This window comes from Sceloporus occidentalis, unplaced genomic scaffold (genome assembly GCF_023333645.1).
Source record: "Sceloporus occidentalis isolate IW3139 unplaced genomic scaffold, rSceOcc1.0.p SCAF_64, whole genome shotgun sequence".
Classification (NCBI taxonomy): Eukaryota; Metazoa; Chordata; class Lepidosauria; order Squamata; family Phrynosomatidae; genus Sceloporus; species Sceloporus occidentalis.
In genome coordinates, this window is record NW_028317044.1 from 138,748 (window position 1) to 156,416 (window position 17,669).

The window sequence follows — 17,669 nt, forward strand, 5'->3', positions numbered from 1 at the left end:
GCATGCCGGGAAACTCCTGGAGGGCGTCGCCATGGCAACCCAGGAAGCCCAATTGTGTGTGGGGGTCTCCTTTCCCTCGAAGGAGTTGCTTTGGGGGGCTGCCATGGTACCTTCCCCCCATCCCCCCCCGAACCAAATGCCCTCTGATGGCAGCATGGCACATTCATGGAACCTTCGTGGCACATTCATGGCACATTCATAGTACATTCCTGGCACCTTCATGAAACATGCATGGCACATTCGTGGCACATTCATGGCCTGGCACCCCCCTCCTCCTCCTCTTCCTCCTCCTCAGGCCCCCCCAACAGCCGGCCTCTGGGTGGCTCTGGAGGGTCCAAAGGTTGCCTTAACTGGGAGCCAAGCTAACGGTTTATCTGGGCATCAGCAGCAGCCGCCTCCCTTGGCAATCATTGCCTCGGAGAGGAGGAGGCTCATTTTGGGGGGCAGGGCTCACAGAGCCACCCCCAGAATAGTGGGCCCTACTCTGTTGGCTTGTTTGGTCCATGGGAGGGTCCTGCTGCTCCCTCCCAGGCCCCCTTCAAAGCCATTGCCCTCTTGCCCTCCCCAGAAATGCCCCCCTCGGCTGATGCCAGGCCAATGCCCGCCACGTGACTCCCAGGCCCTTGCCACCCTTGAAGGCCACGAAGGCGGTGGCCGCCCCAGAGGCCCTTTGTCCTGCTCCGGACAGGTCCTTCTCCAATGGCTGACCAGTTCCTGAGGGACCTGGAGGCCGAGGGGCTGAGGGAGCCCTGCCAGTTGAGGCCCCGGGTGACGGAGTGGGTGGAGGGGCTCTTCCCGGGCGTAGAGACCCTCCCCACGGAGACCCTCCAGCGATGGATGGAAGATATACCAGGGGAGCTGCTCCTCCTTGTAAGTGGCACCTGCCTCCCTTTCCCAACATTCTCCTTTCCTGACTCAGGGAGAGGGTCCTCAGCTGCCCAGAGCCTTGGCCATGGCACCACCTGAGCGCCTTCTGCCTGCCTTGGCCTCCGCACCAGAGGAGGAAGGTGCCAAGGCAGAGAAGTAGGGGCCCCTTCCTCCTCTGGTGTGGAGGCCAAGGCAGGCAGAAGGCCGCTCAGGTGGTGCCAAGGCTCTGGGCAGCTGAGGACCCTCTCCCTGAGTGAGGTTCCTGGCTCCTCTGAGGTAAAAGAAGGAAGCAAAGGATGGTCCAGGAGGGGAAGGGGGCTGCCCTCCATCCTTCATGGTTCTGATCTTCAGGGCACCGCTTGGCCAGAGCAGACAAAGCCGGTCAAGGGGGCATCTGGAAACCCCACCTTGAGTCCCCTTGATCTCAAGGAGCCATGGCCTCAGCCAGGGAAAGGTTGGTCTGTGCCAAATGCAGCAGAGGTCTCAGTTTGGGGGGCTGCATTTGGGGGGACCCCCCAACAAGGTGCAGAGGCCTTGCCTAAAGCCAGGAACCTGGGGGCTTCTCCGTGGGCCCACCTCAGGCGATCCACTGCAGAAGTGGGCAACCTGTGGAGCTACAGATGCCTCTGGACTGCTTTTCCCATAATCCCTGTCCAGCACAGACAGTGTTAGGGATGATTGGAGCTGGAGTCCGACAAACCCCAGGGGCCTGGGCACCCCTCTTCCCTGACAGTCTGCCATTGTCCAGCCACATGCCCCAAGGCCCCAAGCACCTTCCAGGCAGCCCATTTTCTAGCTCTTTGAAATGGTGATGACTGTGGGGATTAGTTCTTTGGGGCACAAGGCCACTCCCAAATATTGATACCCCCCCCAACCAGGGAACATTTTGGGCAGCCTCCCTGCCCCCTCCCCCAAATCTCATTGTGGCTGAGCCCAGAGACCCACAAAAGCTGCATCTGGTCCCAGGGAGGCTGCCAAGGGGCTTCTTTGCACACAGGTCACGGTGCCTCCTCTTGTGAGCGTCCTTCATTCATCATTAGTATGGGCCGAAGCGGCTGGCCAAGACCCACCGAGGTCCGCTTGCCAAGCCGTTCCTCCTCCAAGGGGCCCCTCGGGTAAGAAGGGGGTGCCAGATTCATGCCCGGGCTCAGTAGGATGCAACCTGGTTGCCCAAGATTACTGGGATGGTGGTCCAGTTAAAAGAAAACATTGTGTTACAGTAATACCATTTTTGTTGTCTTTCTCCCAAAGCCGGTCCCTGCTCCTCCATGGAAGCAGCCCACGGTCTGGGGCTCTTTGTGGCTCCGTCCAAAAGCTGCGCCTCGCCTACTGACCCAGATTCCCTCCCTGCCCCACAGAGAGGCCAAAAGGGCCCCTGCTGCGGTCAACCGCCAGGCCGGGGCAGCCACCTTTCCCTGGAACCTCTTCAGAGCTCAGCTATTTTTACAGCTGCCGTTTATACACCGGCTTCGCTACGTCCAGCTGGCCTTTTTTTAGCCATGGTTTGGTTATTTTTGCACAGTCAGATACTATGAAAGTCTCAGCAGCATCCTATAATCTTCCCCATTCTGAAAGAACATTTTTAGAGGGGAAAGTTATATTCAAGCTCCTGGAGCGGACTTATTCTTAGCATTTGTTAACATGAGAGGGGTATCTCTTACTCACGAGGCGTTAGTGGTCATGAAATGATGGTGATTATGGGGGAAAGAATGCAAAACACACACACCCCATAAACCCACAGTCCCCAGCTCAGCCATGCCACTCTCCTTCCTCCTCCATGGCAGGGACACAAGGGCAGCCCTAGGCAAGAAGGCCAGCAAGCCTTTCTCTAGCCTCTAGATCTAGTCCAGCATCCAGGGCCAGACAATGGAAGCCCCCCAAAACCAGAAGAGAGGAGTGCAATGTAGTCCCCACATCCTGCTTTCGCTCCCCATTGGGAGCCCTGGGATGAGGGAGGGTCCAACCCACAGAGAGATGGGGAAAGAGCACAGGCAGGGAGCCTTGTGGACCCCAAAGTGGATCCCAGCATTTGCCCAAAGGCTGTGGCTGAAGAGAACACCCAAAGTAGGGCTACTTCTAGGCCTTCCCTCATAGCCAGCCTATGCCTCCCCTGTCCTCATTGCTTTCCATTTTGGTTTCTCCACAGCTCTCAGAGGTTTGGTGCCCAGATGTGGAGGAATCATAGAATGTACATGTACTTTCTCCAGGATTGCTGAGAGCGACGGAGGGAGGGGGTCCCAGTGACCTTTGTGTAGTCGTACATTGTATATTAACAGAAGCACTGCGCATGCTGCCAAAAAGTCAGAAGCGTGACAACGGGACACACATTCCAAGAAGGAGAGACAGGAGTCAGGCAGGACTGGTGCTGACCATGCAAGGTCTCCTCTTCTGCTCCCTTCCCCCTTCTTTGGCCAAAGGACGCATATGAGTGAATGCGGGTGTCTGCATGCATGCGCACAGGCATGAGAAAAGCTTATTTAGAGCAGCCGGGTGGAGGCTGCAATTTCATTGCTCTTCCCCTGTCATTAGGCAGATCAGAGGGGCTCGGCCCTCCATGTGTTTGTGTGTGTATGTAGGGGGGGCGAACACTGAGAACAGCCGTGGAATAGGGGCCTGGGTGCGCCTGATGCGTCTCAAGGCGGGCAGAGGAGGAGGAAGAAAGGGAGAGAGGAAAAGAATGTGCGCAGGTGATGCCTTCCGTCCAAGTCACAAAAGCTCCATTGTGTGGACGGCTTCTGGGTGCCCAAATTGCCCCTCTGAGAAACACGATTCAGGTCCTTGCCAGTCATGAGAGGCCTCTGTTTGGTGTGGAGGTCCAGACAGACACTGCTTTCCTGTAGAATGTCCATTCCAGCCCACTCTTTTCCAGCTGGTTCCCCACTCCCCAGGCCCTGACCCTCTTCTATGGTCCTTCAGGGAGAGAGCTTTGGGCAAGACTTCTGCCTAGAAAGTCTGTGCCCAAAGTCTGACATGTTTCTAGTTTAGGTGCCAGCCTCTGTGCAACTGGGGAGGGGGCTTCCTACCTCCTGCTCAATGGCATCACAGGGGACTGCCCCTTATAGTGCCCCTTATAGTGACATCCAGGAACCCCCACATATGTATCATGTCAGACGCTGGCCTCCAAATCTCAGGGCCAGAAGTCATCAACTCATTTCACACCTCTCCACCTGCTATGCCCCCACCATCTGGTCATTCAGGCAAGGAATGACCTGGGCTGCTTTGTCCTCTTGACCTCAGGACGCGCGGACACCGGCTGAATTTGACGTCAGCCACCTGCCCGGTGCGCACCTGGTGGCTGCTCCAAGGGCTGGGGATCCTCTTCCGGAGGCCATAGAAGCATGGCTCAGGCAAGGTATGTGTGGTTTGGGGGCATGGAGGGGGGACTGTGGAAAGGAGAGCCTTACTTCAACCCAGGGGGATGGGGAGGGGGAATGATGGCCTTTGTTGGAACATCACATTATGTGTCCAGTCCCGCAATCTGTACATACATCTAATTATTTACATGTGATAGTTTGTACCTCTCTCTGTCTTCTGAGTGAATCGCTCAGCCATGCCCCTCTCTGCCCTTTCCTTGCAGAGTGCCATGGAGGCCATTGGACGAGGAGGGTCATCTGCTATTGCACAGTGGGCTACCGGTCCTCCCTGATGGCTCAGCTCCTGGGCACCTCTTTGCCCCAAGAGGCATCCGGTCCGAGCGCCCCGGCCCCTTGCAAGATCTACAACCTCCGCGGAGGGCTGGTGAAGTGGGCAACAGAAAGCCGGCCGATGGTGGACCGGCAGGAGAGACCCACCGGCGTGGTGCACCCCTACAGCCCCACCTGGGCCAAGCTCTTGGAGCCGGAGCTAAGGGCACCCTTCTCACAAGAGTCGGATGGCTGATCGGCACCCAGTTCTTCCCTGTTCAAGGCCTTGAAAGAGAGCTCCTGGGGTTCAGCTAGAAATAAATCTATCACTGGCATAACAGTCCAAGGGCCCCAGGTCTTTGCAGAAGTGGCTCACAAAGTGGGGCTTGTTCATTGCCCTGTCTGCTGCAGACGGCCCACAAAGGGCCGCTCCTGAGACTCTCAAGGTAAATATATCATATCCACAGCCTCCTTTGGCCAAAGCATCCCTTCCAGAGGAATGAAAATCACAGGCTCCGGTTTCTTGGAACTGCTTCTGAAAGCGCTTTGCTGTTTGGGCTAAAAAATCTTCCCTTGTCCCTTCTCTGTGAGAAAGCAACCCAATACTGGGCAGTGGTTTTGAAAACACTGAAGTTATTGGTCTTGCCCTCCTAGATCCCTCCTTGTGCTGAGATCCCTCCAGTGGGTCTGTTTTGCCCCAATAAGGGCAATTTAAGCGTCTTTTCCCCGAGTCTCCATTGGCCATTTCACAGCCCATTCTGCCAGAGATGCTTTTGGAGCATTTCCCAGTCCCTTTGGGTTTGTGCCACCCAAAATGGTTCATTGGCACCTGCAAACACCTCCACAGTTTTTGCTGAGTGCGTGTGTGTATGCCACACGCACCTTGGCCATAGGAAAACAATAAGCGGAACGAATGCACAGACTTGAACAACATTTTAAACACTGTAATAATGACATAATGACCGCTAGTATGCCAATCAAATTAAGAATAGCCAAGGCCCTGTTAAGTTATCACCTATTTTTCATTTGATTGGCATACTAACGGTCATTAATCAGGTTTTAAAATTTTTGTTGAGGTCTGTACGTTCCACTTATTATTTTCCCATGGCATTCCTGGTCGCCAGAGTGTGGCCTGCCTTGACCGGTTGTTGCTAGTTGGACGCAGGGCATTCTGGGTCTTCATTGTTTTGTGAAAACGTACCCGTGAATGGGCCATGTGAGTAATGGCCTGCCAGTAAAGGTTGAGGGTCATTGGGGGGGACCATCACCTTAAGAAGCCCCTTGCCCACCTCCACTGCCCCCAGGAGGGCTCCTCCAGTCCTTTCTGGCCCAGGCCCCTCTCTCGCTCGCCCATGCGCTGGGCACTGCCAGGCATCAGGGGCCGCGGGAGGCCGGTGGCTGCCGTCCAGGACTCCGTAGGGCCTCCGGCGGAAGAAAGGCCCGATTGTGCCGGTTGCCCAGCGACTCCTTCTTCTCCAGCCAGGGCAGGATCACCTTTTGTGAGCAGGAAGGAGGCCGTTGCAAAGGAGAACCCCCAGACCCCCTGCCCCACTTTCCCCCTCAGAGCCACTGGGCACCGGGCACATTCCTGGGCATTGAAGGCAGGTGACTGGGGGGGGGGGAGATGAAAGAGAGAAGACCCCTGGGTCTTTGGGCTTCTGTAAGGCCTGGCCACCCCATTTTGGCTAGAAAAAAATCCCTTTTGGCTTCTCCTGTCCCACCCAGGAGAGCGATAACAAACTGCCCGACGGCAGTGACCTCAGTGGTAAGGATACAAATAATATTTATTCTTTATAAAGTACATCAAATACACTCAGCTCTGCCCAAAAATTAAGTTAAAAAATACCCAGCCCTGCCCTGCAGGCTCACACTTTGCAACAGCAAAGGCTTTGAGATCCTGGGGGTGAGGGAGATACAAATGGAGGATGTTTGCAAGCCCTTTGCACAGCCCTGTCTGTCCCTCCAGCAGTTGGTCCAAAGAGAGTGGCAAACTGCATACACACAAACACTCCTAGTGCAGCTTTCCAAGAAAAGTGGGGGACCCCTGCCACTTGCCTTTACGGAGGACAAGGGAAGCAGGGCGGCCAACCAGCTCCAGTCATCTGGGGGACTGCTTTCCAAATAGTGTCCCTGTCAGTTTTACAAAATGCAAATGGCATTTGATTAAAGGAAATTCAATACAAAGGTTCAGAGGAGAAGGTGACTTGCTCCCTCGGGGCCCTGGCTCTCTGGAGCTGTGCCCTCCACTCCACCCCATCTTTGCCCCCCTTTTGGACCTCACCCAGCAACCCCATCTTCCTGGCTTCTGGCAATGGGGCTGCTAAGGGGCTGGAGGGCCTCTGGGACGCTGGGCTTTCCCCTGGCGCTGCCCTCAAGCTGCAGAGCTCAGTGGGTTCCTGGGGCAGCCAGGCAGAGCATGGCCACAGCGAACAAGGGGTCCCAGGAAATGAGGCCCCTCAAGGCAACCCACAAAAGGCAGGTTTGCAACCCCAGGAGTCCATTCTTTGAACCCACTCATGACAAACTTTGCTGCCAGAGTGGTAGGCACAGTGGGAACTGGTTGTATGAAGTGGGGCGCAGGTGGACCCTAGGGAAGAAGGGCAGTGGCAAGAGGGGAGGCTGTGGACCAGGGCCAGAGCCACCATCGGCCACATGAACCCCTATTCCGGTTGCCCCATAGTGAGCGGGAACCCTCCTTTGAGCGCCACTGCCTTTGCCTCCCTTGTGGATCCTCAGCAGCGTCTCCGCTTTGGTTCACTTGTCTTGCTTTTCTTTTGGAAGTCGCCCGTATTCTCTTCCCAGAAGGACCGGGGGTGAGGCTGAGCTGGGCTGGCACTGGGCTCCTCGTCCTCTCAGGGGTCAGTTAATGGCTTTGGCCCCTCTGGCTGATAGAAATGCCGCTGCTTGCCTGGCGTCTCAGAAGAGGTCTGGCCTGGTGTGTGGGTGGGGGGCCAGGACCCCCTCCCTGGGTACGCTTGCATCACTCTCCTCCTCCTCCTCCTCCTTTTTGGGGCCAGAGTACTTCCTGTGGTCCAGCCTTCATTCCCCAAGAGTGGTGTTTGCCCAGGCGGGGAAGGAGTCCAAGTGGAACATGGCTCTGCCCCAGCTGTTGATGGCCAGCGTGATGCACAAGACGCCAATGATGTTCATCACGATTCCAGTTTTAGCCTGAGGAGGAAGAAGCATGAAAGGACCCACCTGGCCAGCCATTGCTTGGGTGGGGTAGGGAAAAGACCCATCTGCCAAAGCTGGCATGACCCAGAGTGTGAACTTCTGGAAGGGGGGTGTCTGACCAGAGACCGGCCTCCGTGCCACTTGGAGCCTTTCCTGGGAGAGGGGGCACTTTGTAACCCCAATCCAAGCTCTTACCATGTCCGAGATGCGGAGGTGGCCGTAGGAGAAGACAATGGCGTTGGGCGGGGTGGCCACAGGGAGCATGAAGGCGAAGGAGGCGCTCAGGGTGCAGGGGATCATGATGTACAGGGGATTCACCCCAATGGACTGGGACTGTGTGTGGGGAGGGGAGGGGAGGGGAGAGAGGGGGACACCAGGCCTTGAAACAGCCCCACTGGGACCACCCCCATTGCCAGCCCCCCACGGCAGGCAATGCCCCCCACCCATAGGCACCCAGGGCAGGCGGATGCCCACCAGGCAAGGCCTCACCAGGGATGCAAAGACGGGCAGGAAGAGGGTGGCAGTGGCCACATTGCTGGTGCACTCGGTGAAGATGGCGATGACTAGGGAGAGGATGATGGCAATGGCCCAGGGGGGCACACTGTGCAGGGGGGTCATCTGGTCCCCCAACCATTTGGACAGCCCAGACACCTGGCAGAATGAGAGAGAAAGAGGACAGTTTAAACAGCAGCAGTAGCAGCGTGTACCTACAAACACACACACACACGCCAGAGCCAAGGGTGGTTTCCATGCTCCAGGATGGCACTGGACCTGATTCAGGCCTTGTGAAGAGCCACCGTACCAGGAGGCTGGGGTGTCAGCCATACAGTCTGTCAGGCCGTTTCCTTCCCCATGGCAAACGTATCACACAGGGAGCCCACAAGGCCACTTGCTGAGTCCGATGGACAGACAGATAAATAGTCAGAGGGTCAGAGAGAGAGAGAGAGAGCCTCCCCATTACCTGACCCTAAAGGCTAAGGACAGTCTAGGGATTCTGTTAGTGTATCGGCCACCCCGTGCATTAGCGGACTCCCTTAACGAGCTGACACAGCTGGTCGTTGAGCTGATGTTGGAGACGCCCAGGCTTCTTGTCCTGGGCGACTTCAACATCTCCCTCACGGCCAGCTATGTTCCACCCGGTGCGGCTCGGGAATTCATGGAGACCATGGCGGCCATGGGCCTGTCCCAGCTGATACAGGGTCCTACGCATTTTGCGGGTAATACTCTCGATTTGGTCTTCTGTTCGGAGGCGGAGAATCCGTGGGCGGAAATAGTTAATGTTTCCCCCCTGTCATGGACGGATCATTTCCTGGTAGAGGTGAAACTCAAGGCCTCTACCCAGATCCCCCCCGGGGGTGGCGGACCTGTTAGGATGGTCCACCCTCGAAGGCTGATGGAACCTGATAGGTTCCAAGAAGCCCTAGAGGGGCTCACGGTTGGAAGTGACGGCGACTCTGTTGATGCCCTCACCGGTATTTGGAATACCGGCCTTTCTAGGGCTATACACAGGATCGCACCCAAGCGCCCTCTCAGGCCCGCTTCCAAGCATAAGCCCTGGTACACGGAAGATCTCCGGGCAAGGAAGCGAGTACTGCGACGGCTAGAGTACCGTTGGCGCAAACACCTTCGCTTACACGACAAGACTCTCCTAGACCAACTATTAAAGGACTATGGAGAGGCAATACGAGCAACAAAGAATTCGTTCTATAGTGCTCGTATTGCGTCCGCTGAGTCGCGTCCGGCAGAGTTGTTCAGGGTGGTTAGGGAGCTAACTCAGCTCCCTCCCACCCTGAACCAGATCCTTGAACCTTCTAAGGCCTGCTGCGACTTGTTTAACGACTTTTTTGCGGATAAAACTTCTCGTATAAGCGAAAGTCTGAACGCCGACATTATAGCAGAACCTAGGGTAGAAGTGTCCAGAGCCTCCGTGGACTATGTTAAACTGGATCAGTTTGAGTTGGTGAGTACCGAGGATGTGGACAAGATCCTCGGAAGTGTTCGGAAAACGACCTGTTCTCTTGATCCCTGTCCCTTGTGGTTAGCGGCCCAGGGGGGACCGGTGGTAACATTATTGTTACGCCAGATAATTAATTCATCTTTGAGGGATGGGCTATTTCCATCGGATCTTAAATTGGCCATTGTAAAACCGATCCTAAAAAAGCCCTGCCTCGACCCCCTGGTACATAATAATTATCGGCCTGTTTCGCTGCTACCATTTTTTGGAAAGGTGATTGAGAGGGCGGTTGCTATCCAGCTTCAGGCGATCTTGGATGAAATGGATTATCTGGACCCATTTCAAACTGGCTTCCGGGCAGGTTACGGGGTTGAGACGGCCATGGTTGCCTTGGTCGATGATCTCCGTCTGGGCATCGACAGGGGAAGCGTGTCCCTGTTGGTGCTCTTGGACATCTCAGCGGCTTTCGATACCATAGACCATGGTATCCTTCTGGGGCGCCTGGCAGAGGTGGGAATCGGGGGCACTGCGCTCCAGTGGTTCCGCTCCTACCTCTCCGGGAGGTCCCAGATGGTGCAGCTGGGAGACGTGTGCTCTGACGAGAGGCCCCTTAAAACTGGGGTCCCTCAAGGGGCCATTCTGTCTCCCATGCTATTTAACATTTACATGAACCCGCTGGGAGAGATCATCCGGAGACATGGGGCGCGGGGTTATCAGTACGCTGATGACACCCAAATAGTCTTCTCTATGTCTCCGACTGATGCAGTGACTGAGGATGGCGTCTCTCCTCTCGTGGCCTGTCTAGAGTCAGTAATGGGCTGGATGAGGGAAAACCGACTCAAGCTGAATCCAGAGAAAACGGAGGTACTAGTGATAGGTTCTCCTGGTCCAGGAATGGCGGTGGTTCCACCTGTCCTGAACGGGGTCACGCTCCCTGTGAAGGACTCCGTGCGCAGTCTGGGGGTGCTTCTTGACTCGTCGCTTCACCTGACAGCTCAGGTGAATGCGACGGTCAAGAGCACCTGTTATCAGCTTCGGCTGATTCGCCAGCTGCGCCCATACCTGGCCCAGAGGGACCTAGAAACTGTTGTACATGCTCTGGTAACTTCGAGACTGGATTTCTGCAACGCACTCTACATGGGGCAACCCTTATACCAAACTTGGAAACTGCAAATGGTACAGAATATGGCAGCCCGGCTGGTCACTGGTGCTCCCAGGACCAGCCATATAACACCAGTTTTAAGAGATCTTCATTGGTTGCCCATTCGTTTCCGAGCTCAATATAAGGTGTTGGTAATTACCTATAAAGCCCTAAATGGCTTGGGCCCAGGTTACCTAAAGGACCGCCTCTCCCCATACATTCCGCCCCGCACCCTCAGAACGTCTGGGCAGCAGCTACTGAAGGTGCCTGGGGCTAGATTAGCCTCCACCTCTCGGAGGACGTTTTCCACAGCTGCCCCAGCCCTTTGGAACGCGCTGCCCACGGAGCTCCGCTCGTCTACCACCCTGGCCCAATTTAGGAAGGATCTTAAAACCTTCCTATTCCAACAGGCATTCCCCGAATAGTTATCCTGTGGGCCTCCCTCCTCTTTCGTGGCCAAGAGGTTGGGCTATGGGGCTTTTATTGTTGGCTTTCTTTGTAATTTGTATTTTATTTTTGTATGTATTTTAATATGTTGTATTTTATGTTGTAAGCCGCCCTGATCGAAGGAAGGGCGGCATATAAATAAAATTTTTATTTATTATTATTATTATCCTCGTGGCCAATAGTCAGCCTCTGGTCTTTGCATGTCCAGCCCCTCTGGAGCCCCATATCCCTGTGAACTCACCTCGCTTCCGTTGGCCAAGGCAAAGCCTCCTCCCAGCAGCAGCACGATGCTCCAGGGCAACTTCCGATGGACCACCTTCCAGTCCAGGAGGGGGGCTGGGGGCAGGGGCTCCTTCATGGCTGCAGAGGGGAGAGATGGGATGAGCAGGGGCTGGGGGCACAGCCTCCCTCCCATGCCAAGCACTGTCAAGGAGCAGGAGACCCGATGCCAGGGTGAGGGGCACGTGTTTCACCGCCTTCCTGAAACACTCCCACCCTTGGTCCTATTCTGCCCAGTGGAGCTGAAGGAAAGCCCCCTGATCCCCCCACTGCCCTGAACCCCAGCCACTTACCTTCCTCCCCCTCTTCCAGGTCGCAGCTGCTGGGGGCACAGATGCCACACTTGGGCCGGGTGGCAGGAAGGATGAAGAGCAGCAAGGCCACGAAAATGGCCACAGTGGCATCTGTCACGTACCTGTAACGCATGGGAGAGGGTGACCACCGAGGCTGGCAATTTGGCCGGTGAGCCCCTCTGTCTGCTCTGAAGGCACCAGGCAAGTGACCCACGGGGGCAGGAGGCAAAGGAGGGGTGATTGAGGGCCCTGAGATTTCATTTCCCATGTGGCAATAGAACACACAGCCCAGTGGGTAGAGCATGGCGATCTGGGATCTGGCATGGCAATCTGGGATGGAGATCCCCAAGTCCAGTGCCAGCCATTCAGCCATCCAGGGGAGTCGGGCAAAGGCCGCAGTGGGCACTGAGCAGAGGGGACTCACTCCTTCTCCTTATTGAAGAGAACGGTGGCCCATCCAGGGATGAAGCCAGGGTCTCGCGTGAACCAGAGGAGGATGAGGAGGGTGAAGACCACCAGGACGTTGCACTCAGCGAAGGAGATGGGGCCCAGCTTGCGGTGCTCCTCCTTCAGGACCCGGAGGGCAGCCCTCTCCAACTCCGTCTGCTGGCTCCCGCAGCCCCAGGTCTTCCGGAAGCTGAAGGGAGGAAAAGGGAGAGAAGGAAGGCAGCAGGGTCTCAGGGAGGAACTGCTGCCAGCCAAGGCTCTGTGTGCCAAGTGGGCCACCTGCCAAGTGACCGGCAGGTGGCACAGGAGACAGGAAGGTTGGGCAACCTGGGAGAAGAGAGTAAAGGGGGAGGTCAGCCCTGGTGGGCAGCCAGGCCCCAGAGAGAGACCAGGGGGTGCCCTTGGATGTTTGTATGCCCACCAGATGCATGTGGGGCGGAGAGGGGGAACCATGAGGTCAAGCTGGGCAGTTCATCCAGAGGGAAGGGAGGGGTGAAGAGAGAGAAGGGGGGCCAGAACTGGAGAACAAGAGGCTGGAGGGTTGGGGGACAGAGAGGCAGCCACCCAAGGTGGCTGAGGTCTCCCTTGTTGGATCAAATGCCCTGGTGCTGGGCTGCATTCTGCCTCAAGGCTGGAAGGACGGAGAGAAGGCTTTTGGTGGGGGGGTGTTGTCTTTTGCTTGGAGCACCTCTGCTCCCTTTGGGTCTCCCCCAACAGGAGACATAGAAGGTACCCCCCTTCCACGCTGCCCTGGATGTTCTGTGCTGACCAAATGGCCCCAAAGGACCTCCTGGGACTCCTAGGAGCAGAGTATGACCTCACAGCCAGCTCAGCCAATCAGCCGTTCCCTCTCCTGGCACATTCATGCTGGAGAGGGGATCAATGTGTGTTTGTCTATGGGGCTGTTGTGCTCCAGAAACTTATTGGCACCATCAGCGGTGGAGGTAGCAGGGCCCTGTCGCCCTTCTCTTTGGGCCTGTGTTGCCAACCAAATTGCAGCAGCAGTGGCATTGGCAATGCCAAAGGGCAGCTCAGCACAATGGGCACTGCCACCCTGTTTCTCATCTGCCACACACACCGCCACACACTGCCCTCCGCTCACTTGAATCCCATGAAGGAGACCTGGAGCCAAACCCAGGCCAGCAGCAGCATCAGGAGCATATTTGGGAAGGCAAAGCCAAACCAGGAGGCAAAATTCAAGACGTCGCCGTTCTCCGGGAACAACCTGTTGTGTGGAGGGAGAGGGAGGCATGTGTCACTCTGCCAGTCCGATGTCAGGCGGCCTCCCCAGGGTGCCTCCCTCAACTTCCATCCATGAGCAGAGAGCCCTTGCTGCAAGAAGGGCAGGAGCGGAGGGAGAAGGGGCATGGCCTCCCTGTGGGACTCACTGGTTCATCTGGCCCTTCAGGACCAGGTTGGGCCCCGTCCCGGTCAGTGTGGCCGTCCCTCCAATGCTGGCAGCGTAGCAGATGCAGAGGGTCATCCCCTTGTTGATCCTCCTCTTGACCGCTTCTTTCTTGGGGTCTGTGGCGTCCTCTGGGAGGAAGCTATTGCCTGAAAGAGAGGAGAGGAAGAAGCCCCTCTTGGACTCTGGTGGCACACAGCAGGGAGTGGGCCAAAATCTCTCCACAGAGAGAAGGGGGAAGTTGGACGCTGTGAGCCCCTCTGCCCCCCACCATTCAAGGCAAGGAGACAGACCTGACCCTTTGGTGGTGCTCTGTTTGCCTTTGCCAGCCTAGGGCCCACCTCCCTGGAGTTTGTACCCAGGGCCAGATCAAGACATGACAAGGCCCTCAGCTTTGCCAAGTCCAAGAGGACAGGCCTCTGCCACGCAAGGGCAACCCTCCTCTCCTTGGCTCTACACAGAGACGGGGCTGCGCTGTGGCAGATGGGTGCTTTTGAAAGTGGGCTTCTCCACTTGGCTCTGTTTTGACATAACACATTTGTTTTGTTGTCTCTTATCATTCCCGCTTGCAATGTTTTGATTTGCACCTGTTTTATAATCTTGTGGGAAGCTGCCCTTGTGACCCAGGGCATTAAATCTATGCAGATTGAATAAATCAAAGTCCGCCAGAGTTTATCCAGCCTTTAAGATAATGCATACTACATTGAGCTTCCATCCCTCCGGAGCAATGTGCTGCCCTCCTGGCCCCCTTCCTCTGGCATCCTCCTGATGGGGTTGAAAGGTCCCTGCCCTCTTTATACCAGGCCCGCATGAGGTGGGCACTTACCCTGTCCTGAGGAGAGACCCACGGCCACCTTCCCGCCCAGCTCTATCCCGCTGCTGGGGTTGAGGTGCCCAGTGGGCATCTCCTGTCCCACCGGCTCTGGCTCTGAACTATTCATCTGGTCTAGGACCGCTTGGACGATGGGGACCATCATGGCGGTGGTGGCTGTGTTGCTGATCCACATGGAGAGGAAGGCCGTGACCCCCATGAAGCCCAGCATCAGCCTGCAAGGAGGAGACAGGCAGAGAGGGCTTGGCAAAGAGGGAAGGGAATGAGGCCACACTCCAAGTGATCGCTCTGGGAACCCATGAGCCCTCCTCCAGGAGGTGAGGCATGGGGAGGGGGTTCAGGGTCCTCACTTGGACCTCCACCAAAGTGGGGCAGTGGGGCATGGGGGCCGAAGACGTGGCTTACAGGGCAGGCTTGACCCCCATGGTGAGCAGCACCCGCAGGGCGATCCGCTTGTGCAGGTTCCAGCGCTCCACCGCCACGGCTACGATCAGCCCCCCCACAAAGAGCATGTTGGTGTCCTTCAGGTACTGCATGCACACCTGCAGGGATGGGATGGGACGGGATGGTCGAAGGGGAAGGCCCTTCTGTTTCCTCCTCTCTTTGCACCCCTTGAGATCTTCACCTTCGCAGCCCTTTCCCCATCCACTCCTGGGCAGAGGAGCCCTGCCTCTTGCTGCTTCCCCCCCAGAATAGCCATGGGCCTCTGCACATGTTCAGAGGGTGCTTCCCTCCGTAGCAAAGCCCTGGTCCTACCTCCCCACCTCCAGTGCCAGAAGGAAGGAAGAGCCTCTTGGGTGTGGAGTCCAGGCCCAGTTAGGATGACACTTTGCCCTCCAGCCCTGCTCTCATCTCTCCTGCCCTGCTGTGTCCATCTGCCCTCTGTTTCCTCCAGGCCCCTGGGCTCAATGTCTGGTTTGGCCCAGTTATCCTCAATAGGTCCCTGGTGAGGCCAACGTCTGCCCCGCTGCCTTTGAGTCTTACCTTCTTGGACTCCAGGATGCCCAACATTGGGAAGAGGACCACCGGCAGGAGGGCTGTGGCAGCCAAAGGGATGACCTCCGTGCACCAATAGATAGCCATCAGGAGAATCACGTAGCCACAGCGGGCCTCCTGCCAGGGAAGGAAGGAGTCACTGAGAGACCCAGGACTGAGGCATCTTCTCGGCTTCCCAGGAGAAACTGGGAGGAAGCCTTCCCCATTGCCTGCCCCAAAGGGGCATCCCAGATAACCCCAGCCCCAAAGGTCCAGTGACTCCCAGGGAACGCTGGAACTGGTTGATTCAATGAAAGAGACAGAGATTAGGGATTGTTGGGTTGTTTGCCTTCGATTCCAATTTATTATGGGGTTTTGGGGGGCTGAGAGTGTGTGGCTTCATGGCTGAGTGGGGAACCGAACCCTGATCTCCAGGGTCATAGTCTGATGCTCAAACCTCAACTCCACTCTTATCAACCAGCATTTGCAAACAGGCATTTGGGTCAGGATTGTGGTTTTGGTTGGAGATCCACAGATGAAGAGAGGGGTGTGACTGGCGTACAAGGACGGCAAAGACACACACACACAGCAACACACACACACAGGGCACAATTCATGTCCGTGAGAAGCCGGAGGGTGCGTCCGGGCAGATCTCTGCCAAACCACAGTCCTCAGCTCAGCCTCCCTGGATTAGAGCTGCCCCAACATGCCGGATCAAGAAGCCCCGAAGCCTGAGCCGGTCGTGTCAGTTTTCTGTGGTCAGGGCAATTAACGTGGCGAGACCAGCAAACCCACCCGCCCTGTGGCACTTGGGGTCACTGGGGGGTAAATGCCCCACAGGCCCACATTGGTCAGGCCTCTCAGTGGTCAGTCTCCCCACCGCTGGCAGCAGCACCAGGACAGACAGGTGGCTTTGCAGACCAACATCAGGGGGGCTTTGTGGGTCTGCGATGCAATGGTTGTGGTGGCAACCGAGGCTGTTATGGCAACCGCGGGAGAAGCTGGCCACAGGACAAGACTAGGAGGACCCCCTCCGAAAATGCTTCTTGCCCTGGCCCTTTTGGGGAGGGGGCTGAGGGGGTCTCCTGGCCGGACGATAGCTCCCTGCAGCCCCAAAGCCCCGCTCAATGGACAGGGGGCTCTGGGTGGAGGTGTGGGTCCTTGGCTTCTCAATGCCAGCCTTTTGTGGTGTGCTTTGGTCATTGTGGCCCAAGGAGGCTTTGCAGAGGAGGCTCCTCCTAAGGCTAAGCTCTCCTTTGAGCCCTTGCTGCCTGGCTTGAGGCCCCTGAGCCTCTGTGGCTTTGGGGTCAGTCTCTGGCAGAGCCGCCCCCGGTTCCTTGGCCGCCTGAGGAGGAGCTCAGTGGAGCTCAACAGCCTGAGCCCAAGCAAAGCAAATGATTGATTGGAAGGGACCAGGAGGCTTAGCCATTAACCCCAACTGAGAGAGGGAGGGAGGGAGGGAGGGAGGAAGGAAGGAAGGAAGGAAGGAAGGAAGGAAGGGGGGAAGGCACTGGTTCTGGGGAGTCAGCTGTGAATGGCAGCCCTTTGGGCAAGGGAGGAAGGGCCCTTTCAGCACTGGGCTGCCCCCACACTCCTCCCCAGACCCTTGGGCCCTGAGCCCCTGGACTCTGCCCTCCTCCTTGGGCCGCTCTCAGGTCGGCTCAGCCTCAGTGCCAACGAATGCTGATGAGGATGATGATGAGGATGATGGAAGATTCAGGGCTGGTACCCAAGGTTCCTGATTCAGGGAAGACAGAGAAGGGGCCTCTTCCTTCCCCCGGGCTCCCCCTCCTGCTCCTGCTCCCTCTTTCTGTCCCTTGGGCTGAATCCAGCCAGGCCCCCTTGGAAAGAGAGCCCTCTGTCCTTGCGCAGAGCCCAGAAAAGGCCTCTCTCCAGCAGCAGCCCCTGGGGAGCCTGGCAGGGCCGGGGTCCGGGGGGGCATTGGGGCGCCATCATGCCCCTCCTCCTCCTCCTCCTTTGCCCTCTCCCCCAGAGCCCAGGGCTCCCCCGGACGGAGGCGGACAACTGGGGTCCGGAGGCGCCGGGGCTCCTTGCTCCCCGGGAGATGGGGGCCCTACCTGTCCGGGCAGCAGCAGCGGCAGCGGCAGCAGGGCCAGCGGGGCGCCGGCCAGAGCCAGGGAGCCTCGGTAGCGGAGCAGTGCCCGAAGCGGAGCAGGCAGCGCCGAGGCCGAGGAGGGAGCCATGGGCAGCAGAAGCAGCAGAAGCAGCAGA

At 57.1% G+C, this 17,669-nt stretch overlaps 2 protein-coding genes across 4 annotated transcripts; one reads left to right on the forward strand and one right to left on the reverse strand.

Annotated features, from left to right (window-relative positions):
* Positions 1 to 250: 250 nt before the first annotated feature.
* On the forward strand, positions 251 to 5,232 carry LOC149287005 (uncharacterized). Its single transcript, XM_089493481.1, has 3 exons — positions 251 to 870; positions 4,105 to 4,219; positions 4,445 to 5,232. The coding sequence occupies exons 1-3, from the start codon at positions 700 to 702 to the stop codon at positions 4,744 to 4,746; spliced, it is 588 nt and encodes a 195-aa protein (XP_089349607.1). The 5' UTR covers positions 251 to 699; the 3' UTR covers positions 4,747 to 5,232.
* A 1,030-nt stretch (positions 5,233 to 6,262) lies between these two features.
* On the reverse strand, positions 6,263 to 17,657 carry LOC149287006 (Na(+)/citrate cotransporter-like). Of its 3 annotated transcripts, XM_089493335.1 has the most exons (13): positions 17,516 to 17,657; positions 15,447 to 15,575; positions 14,868 to 15,004; positions 14,457 to 14,677; positions 13,614 to 13,779; positions 13,328 to 13,450; positions 12,203 to 12,415; positions 11,779 to 11,900; positions 11,448 to 11,566; positions 8,154 to 8,315; positions 7,860 to 7,997; positions 7,528 to 7,658; positions 6,263 to 7,487 (listed from the first exon to the last, which is right to left on the reverse strand). In XM_089493335.1, exons 1-12 carry the CDS (start codon positions 17,639 to 17,641, stop codon positions 7,530 to 7,532), a joined length of 1,785 nt encoding a protein of 594 aa, XP_089349461.1. In that variant the 5' UTR covers positions 17,642 to 17,657; the 3' UTR covers positions 6,263 to 7,487; positions 7,528 to 7,529. The 3 variants fall into 3 exon arrangements, with proteins under 3 accessions (XP_089349461.1, XP_089349460.1, XP_089349462.1); XM_089493334.1 differs by having other exon boundaries at positions 6,263 to 7,658; XM_089493336.1 differs by lacking the exon at positions 7,860 to 7,997 and having other exon boundaries at positions 6,263 to 7,658.
* Positions 17,658 to 17,669: the final 12 nt, after the last annotated feature.